The sequence below is a fragment of the Hipposideros armiger genome, unplaced genomic scaffold (assembly GCF_001890085.2).
Source record: "Hipposideros armiger isolate ML-2016 unplaced genomic scaffold, ASM189008v1 scaffold_98, whole genome shotgun sequence".
Classification (NCBI taxonomy): domain Eukaryota; kingdom Metazoa; phylum Chordata; class Mammalia; order Chiroptera; family Hipposideridae; genus Hipposideros; species Hipposideros armiger.
This window is the reverse complement of record NW_017731448.1, coordinates 2,131,025-2,155,156: the sequence shown is the minus strand read 5'-3', so window position 1 is coordinate 2,155,156 and position 24,132 is coordinate 2,131,025. Positions and strand designations below refer to the sequence as shown.

At 40.4% G+C, this 24,132-nt stretch overlaps 1 protein-coding gene across 1 annotated transcript in view; it reads right to left on the bottom strand.

Moving 5' to 3' along the window:
* Nucleotides 1-24,132, bottom strand: part of MARCHF11 (membrane associated ring-CH-type finger 11) — a gene marked incomplete at its 5' end in the record, with an annotated part of 91,575 nt that overhangs the window by 19,696 nt on the left and 47,747 nt on the right. The window contains one exon of the mRNA XM_019646193.1: nucleotides 2,422-2,614. Coding sequence (XP_019501738.1) covers nucleotides 2,422-2,614 — 193 coding nt within the window. The remainder of the gene's footprint in view (nucleotides 1-2,421; nucleotides 2,615-24,132) is intronic.

Sequence of the window (24,132 nt, the reverse complement as noted above, 5' to 3'; positions counted from 1 at the left end):
AATTGGAAATGTTATCAGAAGCTATTACAGCCTATGATCCATTTGGCTATTGGAAGCCTACCTGTATTTGCTTTCTTGACTATGGTAGTTTCCTAATTTCTTGCGGGGTGGGGGGGGCGGGAAAGGTTTTTCTCTTGGCCCAAACAGACTAATTAATGAGGTTGCTAAGTGAAATCAACAATATTGTTCAATCTGAATTCTTTAATATCTTTCAAAATATACAAATAAATCATTGAGTAATGACATTTAGGTTTGATGAGCCAGAAGACAATGGAGAGTATTGTCAATATTTAAAATTTAGATAAAGATTCACTCTCCAAAGTGTCTCCAGGAAAATGTCAATTGTCTTTTGTTCCTAAGAAACTTGACTTTATAAAATGGGTAAACACCCAGATTTCAAAAGGGCATCCCAAATATGTCATATACTGTTGAAAGATCATTAGTTCATATATATATATGTGCTTTTAAAAGCAGAATTCTAATAATCTTAATTAAAAGTATGGCATTAGCAATCAAAATTTGAGATACAATAACTCAAATACAAGCTGTGAAATTCAGGAAAATGATTTCCTATCCAGGACATACATGGCCCATTTTAGCGCTATAATAACATTAAGAAAGCCAAGTGAAATTGTTTTTCCCTCCAGGTTGGATTAGGACTCTAATAGCTCTTTTGTTTTTCACCTCTCCTTTTAATATCAACAGAATATCACATTTTATAACGTTTGAAAATGTTGAAGGACAGAAAAAACACTATCTCTGAATTTGCTGAGGGATTTGTAGAACAATTTGTGATTCTTCTTCATTTAGAGCACTACCCTAGAGATTATATTTGTACAGAGATTTAGAATTTCCAATTGCTTACATATGCATTATCACATTTAATGCAAATTGCTCATATACATGATTAGTCCAATTATTCAGGCAACATCTGCTCAGTTTACATATTATTCATGACATTTCCCTTCCTTCTTTTTGCCTTTCTGGCCTGAAATTTGATCATTTTCTTTCCAGTTGGTCTTGTACTAGTGACAAAGGAGGAAAGAAGATAAGGAGGGGAAATTCAAGCTGATCATATTTTAAAATTTATAGAGTTCTCTTAGAAACAAATGACTGTGAATATTAAAATTGCTAGCTAAATTAAGGCTCTAGTGAGCAGAGGCATTAAATGATTCAAAGGATTTTAATGTTTGTGACTTACTCAAATACATTTAATCTACAACGTGTAATTAATAACATTATTTTATAATCACTATTTCATTTCTTTAGGCCTGTGAGCTGGGGAAGATTATTCCCATTTTTATAGGTGAGAAAACAGGAATACGGAGAGACGGAGCTGATCTGTTCAAGCGAAGGCCAGGATTAAAGGCTAAGTCATTTGATCCGGGGGAGCATCTATCCATCCCCTGAAGTCAGTGGTTGTCAAGCTTTAGCGTGCATCAGAGCCTTGGGGGGGCTTGTGAAACACATGGCTGGGGCTGAGGGTTCTGACTCGGCAGGTCTGGGGTGGGGCCTGAGGATGTGCATTTCTAAAAAAGGGCCGCAGAGGTTGCTGCTGCCAGTGGTCCTCGGACCACACTCGGAGAACCACTGCTTTAAACCGCAGCTGCCCCCCTCAGCTCTTTGTACGTCCCACTAAGCTCGAAACCACATCACAACAGGGAACAGCTCCTTGGAACAGTGTTGCCCCTCTCCACCCCTGGCCCCCATTGCCAACTGGTCCCCATTATGCTGCCTGTGGCAACTCATACACGCTGCAGGACCACTGCGTGAAGCGGCTTCCGTTTTCTCATGGCATTAAGGAAACAGGTCAAGTGAAACACGTAAGTAACCTTTTATTGTAGAACCTGTTTAAGCTAAAATGTTCGCTCCTTTTTCTCTTCTAAGACACTGAATTTCATGTGAAACAAAGAGACATGGGGCAAACAAGGAAAACCGTCCCCAAGCCACCACCCTTCCAAGGAGCTCTTTATGCCCTTGCAGAATCTGAGTCACCACGTCATCCATGATGTGAAGACCTCTAGGTGTGGTCTTCACACAATTATCACCATCAGCACCAGTCAATACTATTCCAGCTTTGTGAAGGGGGACTGATTTGCGCTTATTCCTCAGAAACAAATGACTGTCCTTCTACCGCCCACTCCAAGTAATTTCTCCCACGCCTCCTTCCTTTGCATGTAAAATGTGTCACTTTACATGGGCATTATTGTGTTCATTTTTTTCAGAGTGCTTGGGTATGTATATAGATGCTCTGCTTTGTGAGAAAAGTGGCCAGATTGTGATGCCCCAGAGAGTTAATTAACTGGAGAATGAAGATTGTGCGAACCACAACATTCTCTATTACATCCAACTGGCGACAATACAATAGCTGCAAGAAATGGATTACTGACAGTTCGTTAACGTTCAACAGCATGGTCTTACCTATGCACACTAGATCCATAAAACCATACATTCCATAGCAGATTTGAAAAAGGATGTCCTTCCTCTGCCACACGGCATAGGGGCTGAAGGCTGACCACAGGAGCCAGGCCACACTGGCTATTAAGAACAGGGATCCTAGGATTACAGCAATCATCTGAACTTTCTCAACCAGTGTTATAGAAATGCTTTGCCACTAAAAGAAAAACAGAGGCATGTAAGGAAAAGGTGCTGTGTATAATTTTAAAAGAAAAAAAAAAAAACCAAAACACTTTCAGCCCCATGTTTCTCTTCATAATGTTAAGAACCCTTTTCAATCTGATTGGCCCCCAAATGAATTTTTCCATTTCATCCAGGCTATACAACATAGACAAGCAGATAAAGATTAATGAGTTGCCTTAATGTCGTTATTTTCAGTAATTCACCATTCTGCAAATTTAATCTAGTTTTATTCCAGATAACAGTAGTGAACATGAATGGCTGAGGGATATTTGGTACCTGGGAATCACATTATCTTTCACACATGCATGAAATTAAAAACACTCTGAAGAGACATGATGCGGACTCCTCTATTTGGACATTTATTTTGCTCTAAACATATGTGGCTAATGCAAAAAGAGGAAATTTCTTGTTTTTGTGGGAAAATGTAAAAAACAAATAAGTAAATTATATTAAGAACATCAGTGAAAAAGTTGCTTAAGGTAAAACACTAGAATAATTATACGGGAACTATAAAACTGTACATTATCTGCTATTGGTACATTTCATATACTCAGATATTATTGACAGGGTAATCCATGAAGCCGTTTTTGTCAAGATTTAGAATTTGTACCCAAACGGAGAAACTTTGAAACTCACAAACTGTATACAGCACACACTATTCAGTGGGGAAAGTAATTTGAGAGGATTTACAGTATAAATGTTCAAAATTTTTTCAAGGGTGTTATCAACTTGAGAGAATTAATTAGTCATGTTCTCACTTTTGCATAATTGAGACAGAAACAAAACTAAAATTGCTATTATGATTGCCAGTAAACAATGAAACTGAAAACAACCTGCACAGTCTTTCAGCGTGAAAGAGCTCTGGCTGTTGCAACATATGGCTCGTCAAAAAAAATTCCTAAACAGTTTAAGTAACCTTTAAAAACAAATGAGCTGAAATAATCAGCATCCGTTGGGTGAATCTGGTGGTTTCTTAAATTGTTTACTTACCTTAAGTCTGAATATGTACATCTCCAAATGGCAAGTCTATCACTACCCATAACCTTCCTCTTCCCTTACTGTCTCTGCGTCTCTCGCATCATAAATAATTTGCATATCACATTTAAGTATGCACTTAACCATGCATATTCATGGATACGCTTTTAAATTCTACAGTTATTAAATATCAAAATGTGTTGGAAATATTTTGTAAATTAAGATCATTTACTTCACTTTTATTTTAAAAAACAGAACCAAATGACAGTTTGGTGGAATGCTATAAGAAAGATATTTCTAATTATTTCAATATGAAGATTCACTTATGGAAAAATGTTCCTTGCTTTTACAATCCTGGATGAATAATAATTAAACTAGTCATTATTTTATCATTACAAATCAATCAGTGTTGTATTTCAAGTACGTATTTGAAGCTGTCTTTTCGCTAACTTCCTGATGTAATTTTAAACACATTCATTTCAAAATGCCAGGCATTTGAATTTTAAGCCATTTTAAATTTGTTGCCACCAAACAAGTGTGAAGTGTCAGTGTCTGTTGTTCTGGTTTTGTTTTGATGTTCACTAAGATTTTCTATAAATACAGCCCCATGGTAAGCCATATAGAAAACTACTTCCAACTAGCATTTATCCTAGATGGATGCTACCATGCATTGGGTTACCCTTTATCAATTTATTGATCACATCAGATAGATGAAAACAAAGCATACTTTTAAACCCACGAGGCGAAAGTATCCAACTTGTGCATGTGTGTGTGTCTGTGTTTGATTTTCACATGGTGGGCCACATGTTTCAAAATACAGATGCCTGCATCCCAAGGGTCTCGGGTAATCAAAGGTGAGTGAGGAGGATTCACCAAGAACGATCTTTACTGATATCTGTTTTCTTTTTGCTAGTAATCCTTTATGTTCCAGATTCATTACATAATTATAGTGGACTTAAATTTGGACAGCTTCATATTGTATGGTTAATTACATTCCACTTCAATTAAGCTTACTAATTGATCCAAGACTGCCTGCACGCATGTCAATTTAGTAACAACATGGCGGCCGCAGGCCCTAGGACACACTCAGATTTGGGTGCACTGGTGGGGTTGGTTACACGTGGTGGCGTTGTCTCCTGGGACACAGAAATTGTGGTGGCTCTTGTCTCAGCATGAACCTGACTGCCAAGAGTGGGAGGTCGTGCCCAAGTGGCAGGCTTCCAACACATGAGGCTCAGCTGTTCCTTCGCAGAAAAGCTGAGTGATCAAGGGACAGACTTACTAGGAATAAGAAACATTGATGCTTCCTACTTGTTTGGTAATACCAAATTTAAAATGGCTGAAAATGTAAATACCTGGCAATTTGAAATGAATGTGTTCAAAATTATGTCAGAGCCTAGGAAAGAAAAAAACAACTCTTGATTACAGTACACTGGGAAGCTTAATTATTGACTAGTATCATAGATTTTTTTTTATGTGGATATCAGAATTTAAGATTTTTGAAGCTTATTTTTAAAGGATAAACTGTTCAAATCTATAATGAGCTTACTGAAAATTTTCATTTTATATCACTTTGCTATTAATGCAAATCTGCCTGAAAGTGCATAGATGTTCTTCTTAAACTGATGGACCTTAAAATTAACATCATTTCACTGAATAGCTAATAAGAACAAACCATTATTGAAATCAAAATTATTAAACCAATTATGAACATAGGCATTTCCCTTTGAACACTGATATTATCTTGGTAATTTCTTTGCCCGCTGTCTACTGATCTTTCTTATTTTTACTATTATGTGCAAAAAGTGGGAATGTTCACAGTCTTCCTCTAAGAAAAATAATGCTGCTTTTCACCACTAGGAAACATCCACCTAGCATCCTTGCCCTGGAAGGCACACATTATCTACAGTCAGCCTCAAAGAGCTGTGCTAATGGACCATTAGCTTAGACAATAAAAATAGAAGATGAGTCTCTTGTGGCGTCTCTCCCTACCCCAATTGTACCCAAAGCCTGGATTTCCATTTGTAAGACATTTCTGAATCTTAAGCAAAATTTGTCAACCACTGAACATACTTTTCTCCTCTAAAACTTAATATATATATATGTATGTATGTATACTTTCTTCACTTAAATTTCTTCCCATGATTGGAAAGGGAAATAATAGAATAATGACGAGATTGGCTCTAAATAATTGCTACTGGGCCGGCTGAGTGGCTCAGTTGGTTAAGAGCTCGCTTAAGAGTTTGAGCTCTAAGCAACAGTGGTTCGAGTCCTGGCCCGAACTGAGCAGCCGCTGAGCTGCCAACAGGTGGCAGGATGGCTCAGCTAAAAAAAAATAATAATAATAAAATAAATAAAATAAAATAAAATCCAAGTCAAATCATTAAAAATAATAATAATAATTGCTACTATTTTATTTCTTTCCATAACATTTGGATATGTGTTGATACTTTTATATTCCTGAAAAGCTATTCACTTCTATGCAAACTACAGGACCTATTGTTTCTAGCAAGAGAGGGACCGATAGGGACTGATTAACTCCTCTTTTAGAAGTTCATTCTCATTTAGCAAACTAGAAGTAATTTAATAATCATAGCTTACATTTATATAGGGTTAATATGTGCCAGGCACTTTTCTAAGCAGTTACACCTATGAACTAATTTAATCCCCATGACAAGTCTATTCGGGAGGTATTATTATTGTAATCCCCATTTTGTAAATAAGTAAACTGAGTCAGAGAAGTTAAACAATTTATCCAAGGTTAAACACGTAGTAAGGACTGGAACTGAGATACAAACCCAGATAGTCTGGCTGCTAGGTTCATGCTCTCAACCCTTAAACTATACTGTGCAATTATTCCACTGAGGTCTGATAACAATCAGTTGCATACACCCCATCTTTGCAGTGCCATGGTGACTTTCCTGATAAAAGATTTGGGTCTGTCTTCTCTGGGTCTACTGAAATGGCTTTCCAGCTGGACTTCTAGCTGTGAATCATTCCCTGATCCTCTATGTAACTCCCAAGCCTATAGTCCTAATAAAAGGAGAACTGCCCCTGCTGGGCTGGACTCTAGGCTCCATCAAGGAGGGCTAAATGTTTGGTTCAGCACATATTCCCAGTGCCTGGCACGTAATTGTTGCCGGAAGGATGAAAGAAAGGATGGAGGGCTATTACGAGGCAGAGAGGGAAGGAGGGGGAAAGGAAGTTGGAAGTTGGATGGAAGGAAGGGAGTGAGTGATAGAGGAAAGCGGGGAGGAAGAGAGGAGAGAGAGAGGAAGGAGAGAGGGACAGAGGTACACTCCTCAACTTCACTTCATCTGTCTTCTTTGTATTCTCCCAAATGCCATGTCCTTTTCACTTTGGCCCCTCTCTGCCTTGAGCATGTTCCTTGCTCAGCATGCAATGCCCTTCTCCCCTTTTTTCACCTGATGAAATCACTCATCCATCTACGACTGACCCTAATGCCATCTAAACCCATCCCTCCTTGTGCTACTCTTCTTCTAAGCAGCAGAATCCCTTGTTCTCGACCCCACAATCCACTGTTTATACTTCTATCTAGTGCAGATTTCTCTCACTTGAATCCCAGATAGATGTTTATCTCCCTTTTGTTCATGGACTGCAGTTTTCATAATAGCAGAAGTTGAGTCTCATCTCTCCTTATGTTCACTAAACAGCTGAACACACTGTTGGGACTCAGGGCAGGCTATCCCAAAACACCCCACAATGGCATACTGATCACTCTGAATTGAAGTCACCTAACAAGCAGCCAGTGCAAGAGGGGCAGGGCGGCCCTCCACTGCTTTGACTGCAGGATAGAAATCTCCCCTGTGAAAGGTGCCCTCCTTGTTCTGGTGGTTGGTGAGGGGTTCCTAAGAGAGATACCCTCATCACTAGAGCTAAGGAATCCAGAGCCAAAAAGCTCACATACACAAACCTTGTTTACCCTTTTGCTACCCAAGCCCAAACTCAGTTTAGATTCCTCACTGGTGAGCACCCAAACTCAAGTATCTTTGTCCTGTCAATTCACCAAATTGATTGTTTCGTTGTCTAAAAGTATAAAAAGCTGCTAGTTCATCATTCTGAGAGTATCATTTATGGTCTCCTGTGTGCATATATTAAATTGTTTTTTTCTCCTATTACTCTGGCCGTTTTCAATTTTATTATTAGTTTACCCCTAAAAACTCAAGAGGGGGCGAGGGGGTGAATTTCCCCTCACTGCCAACACCCAGTAATTGCTTTAAATACACAGTGTCCTTACTTTAGGTTCCATCATCTATCTGACCGCCAGCTTAACATCCACAGCCATTCTGTCACTGCCCATGGGATCAAGTTCCAGCTCTGGCCAAACCACCAGTAAGTACAAAGGTGCGAATTTAAACTCAGATTTGTTTTCAAACCCCAACTACGTTCTATCTAAAATGCCTTTCTATCTGGTCTCACTCTTCCTTTCTGCCTACTTACACTGACACATCCTACATCTGAAAGCAAAAACAAAATGGACATACATCTATTTAAAAGGTGGTCGTAAGGATGGGGAATAGTCAACATTGCAAAAAGCAGCTCAGTAGAGTGCCGACTAAACCTGACCTATAACTTTCTAAGTGGCATCCTTAAATATTTCTTGAGTCTGATAATTGCAGTTTGTTAAATAAGTATTAATATGAAGAAGACAGTCTCAAGGAAGTATATCTTTTTAATTTTAATGACATTTACAAAGAATTAAATAAACTCACACTGGGAATTATTTAATATTCTCTTTATACACGACTGTTCATCGATGCACCAAGTAAGGTCCACCACTCGTAAAAAGATACAATCAATGTACATGGCCCAGAACTGAGGATCATTTTGTGTGAGGATCCATGTTATCGTGGCCCTCTTCATGGGAAATGAAACAAGTACCTGACTAATTACCACACACAGCTGTGAAACCATGGCAGAAATTGTTGTCCTTATCAATGAAACCTTGCTAATCCACACAGGTTGATTGCTGCCTTCAGAGGAAACAGGGTGGGAGAGAAAGCTGGGGGTTTCCTTTAGAGAAACGATGGGAGCCCGAGCCACGTAAGACCCAGAGTCTCCCCCTTGTGTGAATCACTTCCAATCAGTAAGATAAAAGCTGAAGAAAGGCACACGTTTCATCAGGCCTCCAGAAAGCTATGTGGGAAGATGTACCGTCACTCTAATCTCTAAAAGAGTTAATGCACCTTCTCAATTTAAAACTCAATTTTCTTCCTGAAAATAACAAGTGCTCAAAGAATAAGGCCGAACTCAGAAAAAGTATATTCATTCAGTGTGCATTAAATCATTCAGTCTAAAGTACTGTTTCATCTTTGTTTTTACAAGGCAGGTCAAATATGAAGCATAAGCTAACAGATTTGTAGTATAATGATTTATAGTACACAGGTGACAGGTGGGATTACTCACCAGTGTCACAGCAGAGAATACCTGCTCTTAAGAAGTGTCCTCTTCAGTAAAATGAATTGTGCTAAAACATATTTTCAATCATCTTTAGATGGTTTTTAAATTGAACCACTACAGTTGGGATTGGAAATGGTGGCAGAACACATCTCAGCGTGTAATCAATTTGACATGTGGATACAACATTCAGTTAATTATACGCCCATTCTTTGTAGAGTTGTATTTATAGGCTGCATGTTCAAAGTGATTTCATGGTTTGGTATGGGTCTTCTCTGCTAGAAAAGCATCTTCATAAACTAATCAGAGCTGAGATAAATGTCAGACATAAGGAATTTGCTTCTGAGAAATGTGAAATCTAAACAACCTAGAAAAAATAATTAAGAAAATAAAACTGCTTCTTTAAAATGTTAATAAAATTGATAAAGCTCCAGCAAGACTAACCAAGAACTGAAAAAGGAGCTAGAATGACAGACCTGACAGATAAAAAATGTACTAAGGGAATATCACAAACAACTTGATGCCAATTAATTCAATAACATCGAAGAAACAGACAAATCCTTTAAAAAACATGACTTATTAAAACTGACTCAAGAAGAAATAGAATGTATGAATAACCTTATATAAAATACATGGAATGTTTATTCAAAAGCCTTCCACAAACATATGAACAAACACCTCCAGGACTAGATGGTTTCACTGGAGAATGTTATCAAAGATTTAGAAAATATAATATTTACCTTACAGGTGTGTACATATGCTCTTTCAGAAAACATAGGACAGAACATTTCCAAATTCATTTTATGAGGCCAGCATAAACCTGATACCAAAACCTGACAAAAACATTATGAGAAAAGAAAAATTCCAGACCAATACTCTATGAGCATAGATTAAAAAAAAATCCTCTATAAAATATGAGCAAGTAAAATCCAGAAAAATATAAAGGGGTAGGTGGAGTTCATCTTAGGAGTGCAAGGTTGATATATCATTCAAACATCAATTAATGTAATTGACCTTATCAATAAAGTAAAAAAGATAAAGATTCTCTCGATAGATGTGGTAAATTATGACAAACACCTAATTCATGATGAACACTAGTAACAGAAAGAAAACTTAACCTGAAAAAAAATCTACAAAACACTTAAAACTAAAATAACACCTACGTTGAAAACAAAAACGCTCCTGCACCCCACGCAAGATCAGGAACTAGGCAAAGACATTACTCTTACTACAGCTATTCAATATGGAGCTGGATGTCCTACTCAATGGAATAGGCAAGGAAAAAAAAAAAAGATAGGTACAAAGAGTGTAAAGGAGCCATTCCTGAGGTAAATAAAAGATGATGGCCACAACATGGAAACGCCAGGAAAAGAGAGAGAGAGAGAGAGAGAGAGAGAGAGAGAGAGAGAGAGGAAACAAAGAAAGAAAATAGTGTAAAGGAAGAAGTATAAAATTGTCCCTATTTTAGAAGACATAATTATCTATGTAGAAAGTTTTAAGGAATCGACAAGAAAACCTAATAAAATTAGGAAGTTAACTTAGCAAAGCCTCAAAATACCAGGTCAATAAAAAAAGATCAGTTGTATTTAAATACCAGCAGCAAAAAGTAGGAAAATAAAATTACAAAAACAATACCTCTTAAAAAGCACCAAAAATCAGAAATTACATAGGACTAAAATTATTTTAATCTACAAAACATTGCTAAAAAAATTAAAGAAGACCTTCATAAACAGCACTTATGGATTAGAAGACTATTGTTCAGGTAACCATTCTTTCCAAATTTAACTTCTAAACTTAAAATAGAAGAAAAACAGTATCAGAAAAACAAAGGTTTTTGTCAATTTTACCTTTTTGAAAAAGAAACCACTCAGAATGATCATCAATCAGTTGGATGTGCTCAATCTAATTTTAACTCGGTGATTAAAGAAGAAAAACATATCTCCAATCACTGGCTGCAATTTCCACAAGAATCAGGCAGGAGAAAACCCTCTGAACCCTTTCTCGTGGGCAACAATCTTTACTACTTACTGCTCCCTTGGCTGTTGGTAATGCATATTCTTCCAGGGACAGTGTCTTGACCACAGACTATTGCTTCATTTAATTAAAACACCTGGAACTACATCATGTGACCAAGAGAAATGCAGAGAGGTAGACGGGTAGGTAGTCCCCCATGTACTAGAGAACATTTTGAGGGATTCATGTCATTGTACAGAACTCAGAACATCATTAAGTTTTTTTTTTTTCTAGAAACCTGGAAATCCCTAGGTTTGACAAGCCAGGTCCCAGGGCTATGGCGATCTGCTCAGTATGGTTTGCAGCTCAGAGAGAAGCTGAGCTCCTCAAGGAGAGGGTCACCCTGGAGGCTCCAGGGTTGAGTGTCCTGGACTGTGGGTCTGGGTCCGAGGATTCGAGCAGGAGAGAAACTGTCTTCCCCCAGAAAGGAAGCCCCTGGGAGGAGATGGCCTCTAGAAGACTTCACTCTAGCACTGAGTCTCCCCATCTTTCCCCACGACAATTGGGCTCAACTGTGGTGGACACATGAACAGGCAAGGCCGTCCTTTGACCTCAGAGTCAGGAGAATGAAGTCCTGAATGAACTGAAACAAAGGTGAAACTGGTCTGCGGCTGCCTGCAGCAGCAGCGCAAGGACTGAGAACCGAGAGCTAGGCCAGAGAGATCAGGAACGCCTGAAAAGTTTGAAAATTCCATCCCAAGAGGGAAGGAAATTAATCCAAAGTGAAGGTTTAGTTACTAATGAGAAGCAGGACTAGCAGCGCCCAGAGACGTACAGTAGGAGGGACGCTGAACAGGAGAGGCGCCTGTGATTGGCCAGCACCAGGACACTAATTACACGAGTGAGACGAGCCTTCCAATGACACGTCTGTCCAGAAACACCCTCCAAACAAAAGCTCTCCTTTATCCAGATGCCAAGTCTCCGGAGAGAGCCCTGAAGACTATCCTCTCTGGCTGTCTCCAGATCCACAGGAAGTGGTGGGTCAAAGAGTAGAAGGTACGAAGTTTTCTTGAAAGGGATGAGGAGTAGTCTTAGTTGGAAGGTTTCACCTGACTGAGAAAAACTTCTCAAATGACTATTAACAGGAACAACAACTTTTCGAACTCACTAACATGATTAATTTAGCAACTACATAGGAATACCAAAGATTCTGGATCTCACTTAAGAAAACAGCATATTTATTCCTCCACTGTTTTCTTCTAGTTCTTCCAGAACCACCCATAGCTCATCTCTCAGTGTAATCATGCTTGTCAAGGGCTTGTCGGTCCAGATTTAACAGTCCAAAAGTTAAAATAAAAAGACATTTTAGCTCTCTTCAGTGTTCAGTGGCCTCCCTCTCTGTGTTAATTCTTTTTTGTAACAGAAGCAGGTGATATCCATTATTACAAATCAGGGAAATTTGCCCCGGGTGTCAACTGTCTAATATAGTTATAGTCTTAGTAACTAGATTTTGCCCCATATGAATTAAAAGCGTGTGTCTGCATATAATGCATTTTTGCTTCATTACTCTTGTCAATATTCAGTATTAATTATGTTTAAACACAGGCACCCCAGGGGATCTCTATCTAAGTAATTACTAGGTGGTCATAATTGTATTTACTTGTTCTCTCCAGAAGGAGTTGAAAACTATCTTTGCTCTAGAAGTTTATTAAAACTCTCAAGGGCTGTCACTGTTTTCAACCTTGGTTTTGGAGCAGAATTTTCATGGAAAGCAACTACCTTCCCATTTACATACCTCCATTCATGTAGACCAAACACTGTGTATTCTCCTAGGGGTCAGAACAGCATCCTTGGTAACCAGGGACCACAGCATGAGGCAGATCACCACTTCTGTGGGATTTCTGCAGGGTCTTTACAACGTGGCTTTCTTTGGCTATGGGAAGCAACGTAATGTGCTGGAACAGAGAGCTGTGAACTGCTCTGCTACCAAGCGAATTATTCTTCTCATACGGATCTCAGTGTTCTTCTCTATAAAATGACATTTGACATAGTGGTCTCAGAATAATTTTGTACTGGTGTCTCCATGCCTTCCTTAAAAGCATGAGGGATTTTTTTTTTGGGGGGGGGGTTGGTGGCCGAAATGTTCTAAAACTTGAATGTGGTGATGGTTGCACAAGTCTATAAATTTACTAAAAATCATTGAATTGTTGCAAAAACAGGCAAATTTTTGATATGTAAATTATACCTCGATGAAACTACTTTTTAAACCCTCAAAAATATCCATTAAACAGCACAATGAGTGGAATTATTCTGGCAATTATCTGCTTAGTTCATGTGTGTTATCTTCTACCCTAAAATACCTGAAATGTACTTAATTTTTAAAATTAAATATAACTCTTAGCACAACCCAAGAGAGAGGGAACTTCTAACATGGCTCTTTACTTAAATTAAGTCTGCTCAGCTTTCTTCTTCCTAGAAAGTTGCACACCAGATAAAGAGTGTGGTGAAAGTGTCAGCCATTCCCACGCTGGACAGGTCTGACATTTCCACCTCTTTGCTATATGACTTTGGGCAAGAAGGACCTTATTGTCCTCATCTTTAAAATGGTGTAACAGTAACTATTTCATAAGGTTGTGGTGAGAATTAAATGAGAACACACACACACACACACACACACACACACACACAACCATACTACAGTGCCTGGGCACATAGCTAGCACTCATTCATAATTTATAATTATTATTTCAAAGACAAAGAGCCCTAGTTGAGAACTTCTCTGAGAGTGCACAATCCGCGCGCGCTCTGCTTCTGGATGAAGTCTGATGGAAGAACAATCACCAGTGTGTCTCGGCACAGGTGCCCCGCCCAGCTCCCAGGTACACGCTAACCACGTCCCAACTCCTGGCATGCTGCCACGGTTAGCATAACACTTTGCTTGAGTGCAAAGAAATCCTTCCAGTGACATAAGAAACTACAAACTGCTTAAGGAAGATTTGGCAACTCATTAATCCCCAGTAAGGGGATAGGAGAGAAAGGGCGGGAGGAAAAGCTACGATATCTTCTCATATTTTATCTGGACTTTGAGCAATATTTTAATAAAACAAGTTAACAAATGCCTTCCCATTAGTTCCCAGAATGCCACATTGTCCAGAAGTTTTCCCATCGATAAGGGGTTTTTTTTATAAGAATAATAAAGAACAAGATTTTCCTCACTACAGAAGTCTTCCCTTTGTGTACACTTCACGTCATTCGCTCACACTTGAATTGAGAGCCCGCCATTCGCCAGGCCAGGCAGAAGCGCAGGAGGGGAAGCTGCCGTGAGATACGCCAGCAAACTGCGCTCATTACGCGGTGGCTGTGGCCAGAAAACGCATGAGAAATGGACGGTGCAGAGAAAACAATGTCAGATGGTGACAAACGTTCTGATATGTTCAAGATGCCTAGTTAAAAACAAGTTCAGAGTCTTTGTGATTATGCCTGTAATAATCTACATCTATATATTAGCACAGCATGCTAATTTTTTAAATGAATGTATGAAGCATTGGTGAATAAGGAAAAAGCATATTCATTAGGAAAAATTTCCTTACAACATAAAGATTTCTTTATAACAGTTCTTTATAAGATGGATGGATGAATGCACGGGAGGGAGGATGATAGATGATAGATGATGATAGATAGATAGATAGATAGATAGATAGATAGATAGGATAAATGAATAGATGGACAGATGGATGGATGAAGTATGAATAGGCTGAGCTAACCTCATCCAAGGCCACAGCTAAGGCCACTATAACATTCATAATAGCTGTACGGCCACTGTGCATTGTCTCCATACATACACTATAACCCCCCCAGAGTAAGAGAAACATTTGGCCTTTTCTGTTTGGGGTTGGGTATTGGAAGAAAGCTATCTGGAAAGGTTAGGATGATACTAATAATCCTGGAGCCACACAGCTTCTGGATCAGGCCACCTTTAGGCCTCAGGGAGGGGAAACTGCCCTACAGACTGAATAATTGTGTTGTTCCAGTGAAGGGCTGGCACTTTGGATAGGAGAGAAAACCAGAAGAAATCTGGTAATGAGAGAAACAGTGAGCACAAATGGAAAACGTGTCCACCGAAGACTGAATTCAGCCTACCCCACATCTGAACCTACACAATTTAGAACCTGTCCTCATAAAAACACACTTAGAAGGAGACAGAAAGCTCCTCAGAGGCCCTTCTTTTTAAGGAAAGGGTGGTCCAAGCAGAGAAGTGAACAAGGCCACTGACTGGCTGGTGGGATGTCAGCATGACCATTGGAATCGGTCCAGTCTTCCTGTTACCCTGAATATACCCTGAAACTTCTCCCTTTATCGAGTTGGGTTGTCTTCTCAATCCTGTGGGCTCATGTACTATTCACTTGTAATTCTGTTTGCCAGTCCAAGGGAGTTGGCCCATTACCTACGACAGTGGCAGAAACCTCCTGCCTCCATGACCCAAACATCAGAGGTGACTGGGGGAGGGCCTGTGACCCGGGACCACAGCCAGGGCCCTGCCTGCAGGTGAGGTGTTTTACAAAGCTGCACCTGGGGTTCTTATGAAATTTCTGTCTATCCTGAAAAACATCCCGAAATAATAAACATTACAGAAGGGTGAATATAAATTTAGTCACATGACAGCTGAACTAGCTCTTTAGTGACTTATGAACAAGATTTATCGGATAGAAGATGTGAAGGCATTTTCTAGAGTTTTCCCTCCCCCAAGAGATGCCTAGAGTGAAAAAATAAACTAAGTGAATTGGAGAAAAGAAGAGGGCCTGAGGGGAAGCAGTATTGATTTTTTTTTTTGGAAATCGGATCCTGTATTATTGCTTTATAGGATGTTATATTTCTCTTAAAGGATAATTGATTCTTCAACAAATTTGACAAAAGTTTTGTAATCAAACAGAATATTACTTGGTCATAAAAAAGAATGGAATCACCATTTGTGACAACACAGATGGACCTACAGGGTATTATGCCAAGTGAAATAAGTCACACAGAAAGACAAATACCATATGAGCTCACTTATTTGTGGAATGTAAAAAACAAAGTAAAGGAATAAACACGACAGGAAAAAAAAAAGAAAAGGAATGCCCGACTGGAGCTAAGCGTGCTTTGCAAATAGTAAAATAGGAAACTTGTACCCCCAAATAATTAATAAATTATCAAATAGGTACAACATTAAATGTGCCACACACACGCACACACACACACGCACACGCACACACACGCACACGCACACACACGCGCGCGCACACACACGCACACACAAATAAAGCCTATTTCTGAGCATTCTAGGGCTAAGAGGGAGGGCAGGCATGAGGCTGCAGCGATGGTTCAGAGCTTGGGACGTCCCAGAAAGAGGAAGAGGACCTGCTGATGGCAGAACTGTCCCCAACGCAGGACAAGCTCCAGGTGGGGGAAAGGCGCGCAGAGGTCGCTTCGCTTCACTTCTGGAAGCCTCGGCTGGCTTGGGACAGGGTAGGGAGGGTGAAGAGGGGACCGCAAAGCAAGAGGTTCAGAGAGCACTCATCTGGGAGGCCAGGCCGGGGCAGGTGGCCCACAGTGATCTCTGGAAGCTGTTCTCGCTGACATTACAAGGCCAGGGCGGTGAGAAACGGGCAGCACAAAGTGAGGCGGGTGTCGTTCCGGGGAGCCGAGGCATGTCAGGGTGTGTTCCGGGGTGTGTGTCTCCTGGATGGAGATGGCACGGGCGTAGTGAGAGCATGCATGCTGGCATCCGTATGCACACACATGTGATCCTGACTACGTGCCTGTGCCCTCCACCTGGTGATGCTTAATTAATATCACAAGCCTCGATGTGGTTGGACCTCAACTAGAGTCCCACTTCTGCCATTCCTGATATAACCTTGGCAATTTGCTTATTGACCTTTCAGAGTCTCAGGGTCCTCATTTGCAAAACAGGATAATAATACCCACCTCAGAGGACTGCTGTGAGCACCACAGCAGAAAATTTTCATGAAATGTTTAGTAGCATCCCTAGAACATAAGCACTTAAAGAGCAGTATCTAGCTATTAACTGTTAAGAGCACAGGGTTCCCAAAATCTCACCATCCGAGCCTTGAGTGAAAGCAGGCAGGGGATGTGTTATCAAGTGGGCAGGCAAGACAGCCGCTGCCACTTTTTTTTTTTTTTCCGGGACCATTAATCTAATATATCACTGAAGTCCCATTTGCGGGACACATTTTCTTCCCAGTTCTCTAGAAAAACTGGGCAAATTATTAATTTAGAAAATTTTTAAATGTGCAATTCTAAAGGCTCCCTTTAAAAGACAAAAATGACAATGCAAAGAATTCTTGGTTAGGACACTGACTGAGACCAAGATCACATAATTCAGTTTCTGTATTTGTAAGGTTATTTGTTCCAAATGAATTATTAAATCATGTCACTGGACTCAAAGGACACAGGATGTCACAAAGAAGACTGTCACTCATCTATTTTTGCATGTTTCCACTACTGTACTCATATATGGACTACCAGTTTTGGGTGAAGGGCAGCATTTCATATATGAAGTACACAATCATAATACAAATGATTAATATCAAATAATATAACGTGGACATTTATTTGAACTAGAAAATATTAGAAGTTAAAAAAAAAAAACACTTAGAAACATTCCAGTCCAAACTCCCATCTTGTAGAAGCTGAGGACAGACGTCAGGTGACTTACCCAAGGTCACACAGCTAGTTAATGGCCAACATAACAAAAGCTACAAATCTTTACATTACAATTAGTAATAGACTCAGAAATGGTGTGATTTATATTTCTTATCTTCAGCCTATGAAGTAATAGTTACTGTATTCCTTGAGGCCTGACAAGAAAATAATTTCTTTAATATCAAAGGTTGACAAATTAAAGAATGATACAAATAGAAACATGATTTTTTTATGGTCTCCATGATAGGAAATTACCCCATTGCCCAAACCAGTGGTATATTAATGTCTAGGCAATATATGATATATTTTAAATCGGTTCTCATAGACATATTATTTTTCCTTAAAATTGTTAGTAGTCTAACATGATTTATAGAAAGCTCTTTATACATTGGAATTGTAATATTCAAGGTATTTTATGATTTTTTTTTTTTTTGGTGGTGGTGGTGGAGAAAGGAGATTTCCGTTCCAAAGGAGGCTGCTTATCTAACATAATAGTTACATTTTAATACAACCATAAATAATGTTGACTAGTGATCAAATAAAAAGTATGACTAAAATGTAAAAGGACATTCCTAAGCATACTGAAGGCATAGTATGTTATCAGTGCTTGACTTTTAAAATGATAGAATTTTAGAGTCTTTTTAGATCACAGGCTATCTTCTGCAGTTAACTAAAGTAATATGTTTTGAATGAGGATAAAGAGGGCATAATTGAGGAATGACAGAATCTCAACACCATGCCATCTTGAGAAATTGTTAACAATACAATCCACCCTCCTCATTTCAACATTTTATATCAAGGGATTATTTTCATTTTCGAAGGAAGACTATTATCTTACCTTTTCAGAGCTGGCTAATAATGCCAGAAGTAAAAGTAACAGAAACCTTGGCTTTAAGATGAAAACAGATTACATAACTAAAGGGAAAAAATACAGAAAGAGTCTATAATGTGAAAAAAAATCATTGTGCTTCATTTTCGCAATGATTATGTTTGCAGGCCAATTGCCCACATGCCCTTTTTTTCCTTACTTCCAGCTTATCTCCCGGAGAGCATCATTGCTCTTGGTAGAGTGGTAATCTCCCCTTTTTGTCCAGAACTGCCATATTTCCCAAACAGTGGATTTGGAGGACCTCGTGGCTTGTGTACAAAGGTTAACCTTCTTGGAAGTCTTTCCTTTATAATCAAGAAGAAATGGCTGCCTTAATTATTAATATGATAATGAAATACAATGTGGTTTCTCTCACTTTCCCTTTATTAAATTTACTCTGATTATTTAGGATGTTGTTTTAAGAATTAAAAAACCTGGGCCGGCCGAGTGGTGCGTTGGATAAGAGCTGGCTTGGGACACCAGCTCTGAGCAGCAGGGCCCCGGTTCGGATCCCACATGAGGGCCAGTGACACTGCCCTCTACAGCTAAGATGATGAACAACAGCTCGACCTGGAGCTGGGCTGCCAAGAGTCGCCGGCAATGGCACAGTCTGCAGCCCCTGCTGCAGTGGGCTGCCATAAGCTACTGTGTGTGGCCAGCAGCCAGCGTGAGCGGCCAGCAGCAGGTGTGAGCTGCCAAGAGCCACTGTGAGCGGCCGTCCAGAGGCTGGCGACTGATCTGCCTCACCCGGAAAGAGCACAATGATAATACCAACATGGGCCAGTGAAGTGACGTCCTCCACAACTAGACGGAAGAATAAAAGGACAGCAACTTATCTGTTCCCCTTCTCCCGATTCCCCAAAAAAAAACTTTAAAAAAAAAAAAAAGAATTAAAAAAACCTGTGCTGTGGAATCAAAAAACATTTATCTAAGCCTTTTCAGTCGATGCTATTTATCCATAGCATTTAACTCCACACCATGGCTCACACTGCCGCGACTATTTCATCCTTTGGCAGGGACTAAATTCCTGTCATCAGTGAGGTTCATGAATAAGATTATGACTCTGTGGTAGCATTTTTAATGGAGGCTGAGGTACGTCTTTGCAAAGGGTATTTTGCAAAAAACATAACTTACAATGAAATATTTAGTTAATCTACTTATTAAGATAAAATCTGTGAGTCTAACTTAAACCACTATTTTGTAACGAGTGCCCTCCGGTTCCTTAATTCATCGACTCCCATCCTAGCACTTGCATTCCACAGGCACGTAGTTCCTCACTGTGCTTCTCTGAACTGCGTGTTTTGTGCTGTCTTTCTCCTCAGCTGAGGAGACTGTCACATGCAGCTTGATGCCACAGCCTCATCAGTGTACGAGAAAAGAATGAACTCATCAGTAAATCTGAATCAAGAGCCCTGAAAGTAGAAGACAGGCTAGAAGTCATGGCATGAAAGAACAGTTTTTCTTAAAGAAGTACTTTCAGAAAGAATATATATTAGCGGTCACCTGGTATATTTAACATGTTGGAAAAGAGTAAAAAAGAGTTATATAAAATTTTATACCAGTTAAATTGAAACTTGGAGCTTTGAGGGAAATTTTCCCACAAAATTCTTATCTTTTTGAGGGAAAATTTCAACATAAGCCATTCTGTTGAGACAGGTTTGCACGTGCCTCCATAGGGACTAAATCCGCTCCTGAACATCGGCTGACCCACGTTTTGAGGTTGAAAATCACTTGGAGCGAGATGGTATGTTTGGTGACATGATGCCAGCCTTTGGCACATGCATGCACTTATGAATGACTGTCAGAAGACACAGCAGGCGACAATCACATTGATCAAGTCCATAGATAGTGTTGAAGTTAGTGTCCACAAGTGAAGCATTTCAGTCACACGAAGCTTACGGCCTGTCTGTCTGTCTATAACCACGAAGCTGAATGGATCTCTCTGAAATGAAACTGACCACACTACAGTGCTGGGGACCTGGATTCTCTCCCACCAGGGGACACACCACACCCACTACGCTGCCTTCACACACAAGCCCCGGCTAACAGCGAGCTGAGACTGCTCACTTTTCCATGCTTAGGACTTCATCAAGCAACTCTGAGCTCAAATGGCTTCGTTCAGCCTAATCCCCAAGCCCAAACTGCAGAAAACTGTTATTACAGGTGATTTAGAAAATAGCTTCTGCTACCATATGAACTTCTAGAGCTATTTATCGCCCTTTGTCTACTTTGACAGAGTAGAAGGATCCTGTAGCGACTTGAGAAAGATGAATCTTAGGCTACTACAATCACGAGTAAAAGCTGCTATTTGGAATAATCAGTAAAAGCTGCTATTCTTGGGCTACTGGAACAGTTAATAAAAGTTGCTATCCTCCCATGCATGATGGCATCACATTTTGGAATATTTGGAAAGACCTCAAAGGTATGACCTCATGCAATAATGAACAAAATTCCTAAGCCTATGTATGGACAAATGTCTTAAGAAATTGGATTTGGGTACAATTCTCACAGAAACTGCTTTCTCAGACACAGTCCCACCACCTCATGCAAGGTCAGACAATGCGAGGTGCTCAGGCTTTTTTCAGGCACAGGAATAAAAGTCAAGGAGAAGACTGACCTTGCCCAGCCAGCACATTTGAGGACAGAAATAATGGGAGAGAATTAAACTCTAACATAATGCCACTCTGGCAATTACAGCCTCAGAGCGATTATTTCAATTCCAAGTCAGAAACACACTGAGAAGGACAAATGTGTAAACACTGCAGTAGTAACAGCAGTGAGGAACTTACCAAAGGAGGAAAAAGGGAAGAGAAAGGATGAGTTTTTGTAGTTGTTCCACCTGAAAAGAAACACCTAACTTAACACACAGAGGAGGGGGCGTCGCTGAGCACCAGGATTGCTCGGGAAATTTTCTCAAATTGATCTTCTTCAATACGGTGATAAATAAAATATGACTGATTTAGCTGTGCTATATAACATGGCTCATTTGGGATGCTGTGAATTATTTATTCCTGAGTACATACCCACTCGGCATATTTATTCACTAACCTTTGAAAGCCACTGATAAAACGGTGCAAATTTTTTCTTAAGTTGGTTCATTTGGGTAGACCCGCTTCAGGACTCGCTTCTTTCTTTGCACTTCTGGGCTAACTTTCATTATTACACCTGGAAGAAAACGTCTATGCAGAACATGCTCCTCACAAAGCAGCAGAGGACAGTCACACCCACACTTGGACTTGGTCCCGCAGGAAAGCCAGGGGCCCACAGAAACTGGTGACACATTCATTAAACTCAATTGCCTTCCAAAGTAAACTAGGAAATGAACTCCCCTCATCCATCCTGTAACTTCGTGCTCACTCTGCATCTGGCTGAAGAAACGGGTAAGTTCCCGCTCACAAGGAGTTTACAGACTAGCGGAGCCATGAACACCAGACCAAAAAATGGCACGGAGGAAGTCGGCATGTAACTATCAATCGTGACAAGTCCTAGGAGAGAGCACTGGCGGCTCTGAAGGAGGGAAACAGGAAGAACTCGCGTGGGCTGGGGGTTCAGGGGAGGCTCTCTGAGCAAAAGGCACTTGTATCCTGAGCCTGAGCGATGGGCGAGCATCAGAAGAGCAGGAGGACAGGTGTGCCTGGCCAAGGGAAGAGCACTGTGACGACGCTGAGGAACACGTGGCACTGCAGAGGGAATGTGGCAGGTGAAAGAATGAGTGGCATGAGATGCGCTCCAAGATGCAGTCATGGCCTGAGGCTGGGCCGAGCCTGGGAGTCCTTTTCAGAGGTGAGGTTGTCTGCCAAGCTCACTGGGGAACCAGCCACTGAAGAGCTTCAAGGCTGGAGGTGATGGTCCCCTCACTGCGGTATCGAGAAGGGACCCGAGCAGGCGAGAAGCGCGAAGTTCATTCAGAAGGTCATTTCACTGTCCAAATACGAGGGGGCCCTGCCTTCGGCCAGAGGACGGCTCAAGAAGGCAAGTGACTGGGGATGGGATACATTGAGGTGGGACACTGGAGGAGGAGGAGGTTTGAGGGGGAAAGCCAAGAGTTCTGTTATAGACTTGCAGTTTGGACTTCCCATTCAACATTCAACTGAAGGAGGAGGCGGGCATCGCCCACTGTGTCCCGAGATGTCCGAAGGCCCCTCTTCCAGGCCATGGCTGGCTGTAGCAAGGCGAGTTCCGGCAAAGCAACAGAGGCGGAAGCTAGTCGGGGTGGGTTAAAAATGACCGGGACTGAAGAGCTGGAAACAGTTAACTGGCGGTGATACAGCTGACCCTCCAACAACAAGGGGCTTAGAGGTGCCAATGCCCCACACTGTTAAAAATACTCATATAACTTCTGACTTCCCAAAAACTTAACAACCAGCAGCCTACTGTTGACCAGAAGCCTTACTGATAACAGTTGATTAACAGATATTTTGTAGGTTACATGTATTATGAACTATATTCTTACCATAAAGTAAGCTAAAAGAAATGTTATTAAGAAGGTCATAAGGAAAGGAAAATACATTTACAATATTCATTGATAAAACCCTGCATATAAGAGGACCAGTGCAGTTCAAACCCCTATTGTTCAAGGGTCAACTGTACTGTTAAGGACTACGGCTCAGATTTTAAAAAAAAAAAAAAGCAGTTGCTGGGTGGGTCAAGGAAAGTTTTGTTAGGATTTCATTTTTCTCCTCTGTTTCTGAGACTACGTGGAGAGGACTACAGAATTCTGTACAACTATTCTTGGGAATAATCCAATAGAGACACTGAAGAGTCAGGAAAAAGAAGAAACAACCAGGGAACAAAAACCCTGAGCTGCTGAGCGCTGTACCAGCCAGAGAGAAATCATGCAGGAAGCACCACCCCGACACGACACGCAGGACTTGGAAAAAAAATTGATTTTAATTTTTCCAAATGCCGAGAGCTAAGAAGATTAGAAGCCTTGCAAACTTAAAATGTTAAAGGATGCTTGTTCATGATATTATATGTTTGGGATACTCAAGTTCTATCAGCCAACAAAACAATATGGTCACTGACTTGCTGACAATATCATTTAGGAACCCTCAAATTCTGAGTTTATTCCCCCAATTATTCCTCTAAGGCAAAAACCCCAAAGCTCTGTGTTTTTCTATTTCTATTTATAGTAACAGAAACTCAACCCATAGATTCAAATAAACATGGAGAGTGCAATGAAATAAAATGAACTAGCTTAAAATGCATTTCTAAGTAACCATTTGCAAATGGAGTCCCCTGGGCTTTATGTCTGTATACATGCTGCTAAGCGCCTACCTCAAGGACACTCCCACCCCAGCGGGCAGTCCTAGGACAACAAGGTCCATTCATATAGGCAGAGGCCTGCAGCTGCACAGCCTGCCATGAGCAGCCCAGAGCCAGTGCGGTCCGCTAAGGAGTTTATGAGAATGGGGCTCTATTTGTTTATGCAAGTTCACCTTGGAAATCTAAAGTTCAACAGATTCATTCACTCATTCATTCATTCAACAGATATGGTCCAGTGCTGAGAACACTGTGGAAAATAAAACAATCCTTGCCTGCAAGGAACTTTCACTCAAGGAGAGGGAGGGAGGGAG